General features: G+C 32.2%; 1 protein-coding gene across 1 annotated transcript; it reads left to right on the top strand.

Moving 5' to 3' along the window:
- The first annotated feature begins 3,484 nt into the window (after nucleotides 1-3,484).
- On the top strand, nucleotides 3,485-4,135 carry LOC114735338 (uncharacterized). Its single transcript, XM_028923026.1, has one exon. The coding sequence runs from the start codon at nucleotides 3,546-3,548 to the stop codon at nucleotides 3,843-3,845; it is 300 nt and encodes a 99-aa protein (XP_028778859.1). The 5' UTR covers nucleotides 3,485-3,545; the 3' UTR covers nucleotides 3,846-4,135.
- The last annotated feature ends 1,065 nt before the right edge of the window (nucleotides 4,136-5,200 follow it).

The raw sequence follows: 5,200 nt of genomic DNA, 5'->3' as shown, positions 1-5,200 counted from the left end.
AAATAGATCGATTAATTTTAAATTTTTAATTTGTATTTCATAACTTCTGCTTTTATAATGGAAAAAATTGCTGTTCATATTGCGGTGGGGTTAAAAAATGATAAAATGTTGGGTGTGGTGGCAAAGATGATGCAATTGTCATATATATATATATATATATATATATAACATGTAAGTGATTGACCACGGTGCTTCTTCTTAATCAACTCTTGTCCTTGGGAGAACCAAATTAAACGTGAAGCTTTCATCCTGAAATTTCGCATAAAGTTCCTCTCTAGTCTCGCGACTAGCAGGTCTCTCGCTCTTAATTGGGTGCTCAAAGACCTAAGCCACCTACTCTAACTTCTAAGTAAACTAATAGTATCTCCACTTTACCCACTGCATTAGCCCCTGATTCTCTTCTTAATTACCATCACGAATAACTACCTCTCAGCTCTTAAATTCCCAATTTTAAACAAACAACATTAAATTAGTGGATAAGTTTTTTTAATATGATTTGTCAACGTTTAATTGCACGGTCATCACTTAAATTCGCCAAGTCATATATTTTTTTTTGGGGTTAAACGTGACTAAGTATATTAACATTGAAAGACTAAAAATATGTTTTTATAAATTTAAAGTACTACATTGAAAGCCGATGCAAATTTAGAGGAACGTATTTACTTCAAATTTTATATTTTATGTTGAATATCAACAAGGATAATCTTCTATGAATTGTCCCTAAGGATAAAAAACACCGACAAAAAGAAAAACCAGCTAAGCCCAATAAGGCAAACATGACAAGGACAAAATAAATAAATAAAATCAATCTCATACAGGTGTTCTCGGTGAAGTAGCAAGGGTGTTACGGTGTTGATGGCGGTTAATAATTCTTTTCTTGATGTAATAAAAAAAATCTTATAAAATAAAAAATATTATTATATCACACTATAAACTGGATCTTATGTATTAGAACTGAAGTGGTACTGATTAAGTTAATCTCATGCTATTGTTATTGGCTTTAAAAATTAATATAGACGATTGGTTTGCTAACTTATTTTTAGTTATATATTTTTAATTTGTGGTAATATTGAATTTAAACGATCCCAACTTAATTTTCTCAGGGAATCAAATTTAATTTTTTAAAATGTGATTAACACACTGAACTGAGAATAAAATTCAACAAATACACATTAATTTTAATTTATTCAACGATTCAATTTTATTATAAAAACATGGAGAACACCTTACTACGTAACCTTGCTATAGAAATAGATAATTTATATTTGGGCAGTTAGATATACTTAAAGAAAAAGTACCTGGAAAATGTGAATGTGTGGGGTTTTATGTTTGATCATTTCATTGGCCAAAAAAAAAAATTTGATCATTTCATTATTAAATTAATTTATCATTAATATCTGTATTATTAAGATAGTTCTCTAGTATTTATAATCAGCGGGGTTAAGTCAAAGGAGGCATTGAATTAAGATGAGGAATTAGTGGGGAACGTATGAGCGCGTCTGACTAAAATGAACGTTCAAAGCAGGGAAAGTGGGAGTATCGTAGTAAAGTCGCGTGGCTCAAGTCTTCATCCGCGTCGCCTCCTGTTTGCGTGGCTGCCTACTTAGTACTTAGTCAACTTCCACTTCCCTCCCCCCCCCCCAAATCGTTTCACGCGCCCTCCCCATTCCCTTCCCTCGCATTTCCACAATTTCAGCCCAATTTTTACTCTCTTCCTTTAACTTTAATCACTCATCCAAGAGAGAGTGCGCGCGCGCGCGCGTGTATGGGGGGAGGGGGATTTTTTTTGAAAAAATTATAAAAAAAGACATTAGAATTACAAAAACGCAGATAAAAACTCTTAATAACTTTATTTTGGGTTTTGACAATAATAATATATCAAGGGTCTTTATCTGTGTTTTTGTAATTTCAAAGTCTTTTTTTGTAATTTCTCTTTCTTTTTTTTGGCAATTTGATTTGAGTTGCTCAATTATCTTGTTACTCTTTTACTATTTGTACTGGTTAATATAAGAATTAATTTAATATTTAATTTGGTTTTAAATATAAAATCTCAATTCATTTTGTCTCATATATTTATTTATTTTTTTCAAAATAATCTTTCTTGTAATTACACACATTAAAGGTTTATCAAATAGTAGTTTTAACTAGCACATATGATTAGAAAGCGTATTTTAGGAAATATATTACTCCGTTCCTTATTATAAGATCCTTTTAACTAAATTGTGTGGTTTAAGAAAATAATTAAAATTGGTTAAAAGCAATTAATATGTAGCAAATATAATTATTTTCCAAATATACCCCTATATATAAATGGGCAAACATGAAAGAGTAATAGTGAGATAAATAAATAAAGAGAATGTATTAAATGCATTAAACTATGGGTAAAATAGATAATAATACATTAAAGTTCAGACAAACTCAAAAGGAATTTTATAAAAAGAGACAAACCTATTCAAAAAATTAGATCTTATAATAAGAGATAGAGAGAGAATATATAAAACACGTATTTGTTACAAATACTAACTTAACTAATTTCTACTAAAATTGGTCAATTAACTCTTATGTTAAGGACCAGAGGTGGTATAAGGGATAGTTTAACTTTTAATTTGGTTCTAAATATAAGATTTTAATCCACTTTAACTACTATATTTATTCATTTTTTAAAGAACGTCCTTGTAATAATTGCAAAGTTAAATGTTATCAAGTAATGGTTCTAATCGATATATATGATTAGTAAGGATATTTTAAGAAAGACAACGCTAACTAATTTAACTGATTTACTCAAATTACTTAATTAATTTTTATATTAACTATCAGACATTGTGTTAATTGTCAAAGGTGAAAAAACAAGTTAAAGGCACACCCATATAACCATATTGTCGCTTTGTCTGTATTAGTTCAAGTGCAGTTTTGTATGTCTCATATTTATCCTTTTGATCTGGTCAAAAGTAGAATGTACAGTCGACTCGACTCACATGAACAAAAGATTCGATTTTGGGATGTGGGTGGTACCAAAAATCTTAAAATTTTACTTCTTTTGCATACTTATTTCCTTTGTATACAATTTTTTTTTATTCGATCAAGTTTGTACACAAATTTTAACTGACGTATACATCACAAATATGCTTCGTATGTCCGAATTATATATGCGCACGTATTTATGTGTAATAGTACCATGTAATTATAGTTAAAAATGAACAAGACACAACTCAAAAGCGAATATCTTACAATAATAAAATGCAACCATATAAAAAAAAAATTGAAAAGCCAGAAATAAGGGCACCATACAATTGCGTGAGTTAGAAGACACGGCTTTAATTCGCGTCACGGGCTGGTGTGAACCTACGAACTTCGCAAGAAATGAGAAGACCCATAACCCAGCCAGCGTTACATCCTTAACCATTGTCTCTCTGACCTTGTCAACACCCTGTGTTTCTCCCATTATATAAATACTCCCATCATCTAACCCCTCTCTAACCCCTCACCTCCATTTCCCCACCTTCTCTCTCACCTCTCCATTCATTCTTCGATCTCTCATATCTCTAATGGCGAAACGTGTCTTCACGTCGGTGCTGCTCGTCGTTTTTCTCCTGACGTTATCTGCGTCGTTTTCATCTGCCAGGCTATTCAACGGCGTCAATCTCGTGCTCCCCAGCGCTGACAGGGTCTCAGGTGCGGCTGACACGGTGACGGCAGGCCGCGTTAGGTCGTCGGCTATGAGGCTTCGTGCGGTGGCTTTGCGGAGACGCGCCCGGAAATATGGGCCACTGGTTCTTAATATGCTTCCCAAGGGAGGTGTTCCGCCGTCAGGACCAAGCAAAGGAACTAACAACGTCAACAACTAAAGGCCGATTCAGGGGTTTATTATTTATTATGGCTTCTCATTGTTCTTGTTAGTTCTTTCATTTTATTGATTTTATTTCCATGTTTCTATGCTTTTAATTGTTGTTTTCTGTAGAATGTAAATATATACTTCATCTTCTAGTTGTAGGGTTGATATAATTTGCTTAGTTTATACAGATTCAGGTTCTGTCAGATTAGAATTGTTCTGTTCTCTATGTGATGAGATACAAATAAAATAGGAATTCAAATTGGATCTTGGAATATAATATGCATGCCACATTGTTCATTCCAAGCCTTGCTATTCGTTTTATATTTTTATTATTAAAACATATTTGATTGACCTGGGTGATTAATCAATCATTTTGGATGCGTTACTTCTCAATATAATATAAAAATAATTCTTGGAGTCTTAAAAAAATGGGGCTACCTGATAATTTCCAGCTAATGAAAAGACGCTGCGTAGAGGCATGTTTAATACTCTTCCGATCCTAATTATAAGACCCAATTGACTTATTTGAGGAGATTAAGGAAGTAAGTTAAGTTGGTTATTTATAATAAATAAGTGTTGTCATTCTTAAAATATCCTTGCTAATTAAGTATATTGGCTAAAACTATCATTATTAGAAGGATTATCTTGGAAAAAATACATAAATATAAGAGACAAAATGGATTGGGGTCTTATAATTAGGACCAAATAAAAAGTCAAATGGGGTCTTATAATAAAGACCGGAGGAGTATTTATTTCGAATGTTGAAAATTGAAATTGAAACCACGTTAAAAATAAATAATTTATTTGACGTACATGTAAGTGGTTTTCAACCGCCTATTTTTTTGTCGTAGGAAAAAAAAAAAGATTTTATAGGTTTAGCTTTCAGAGCACGAAAGGCATGGCTGAAAATCACACTACTATTTTATTCCAAACCTAAATAAAAAGCTAAATATTTAGATCTCTGAAGTGTTTTTTCCCCTTGGTTTGTGTGTGAGAGAGAGGTTGGGAAGTGGCCGATATAAAGTAAACCAAAGGCTCCTGCATGATTATTTTACAGAAACATTTTGGTCAAATTCAAGAAATTGGAGAATGAAGAATTTTAATATTCTCTAGATTTTGATGTTAGCGGATTAAAATTGACAATAATGATGGTAATCTTCTCTCTCCCCCCCTTTGTTTATGTTGAACTTTAGAGGGGAAGGAAAAAAAGGTAAACTGTACCGATTGACGAAACAGAGCAATATGAGCCAACCACTTGCATACATGGCTCCAAAATAAATGCAGAATAAGAAATTTAAGACGAATGTTAAGATAAAATATAGACGGACCTGACCCAATATCTTAAAGACCCAAATGACAACCTATTTC

The sequence above is a fragment of the Neltuma alba genome, unplaced genomic scaffold (genome assembly GCF_004799145.2).
Source record: "Neltuma alba isolate B1F8T4 unplaced genomic scaffold, ASM479914v2 tig00013203_pilon, whole genome shotgun sequence".
Classification (NCBI taxonomy): Eukaryota; Viridiplantae; Streptophyta; class Magnoliopsida; order Fabales; family Fabaceae; genus Neltuma; species Neltuma alba.
Note: the sequence above shows the minus strand (reverse complement) of the source record. Positions and strands in the feature narration are given on the sequence as shown.

Coding starts and splice junctions, on each gene's coding strand:
- LOC114735338 (XM_028923026.1), top strand. CDS start 3,546: ATGGCGAAACGTGTCTTCACGTCGGTGCTGCTCGTCGTTTTTCTCCTG.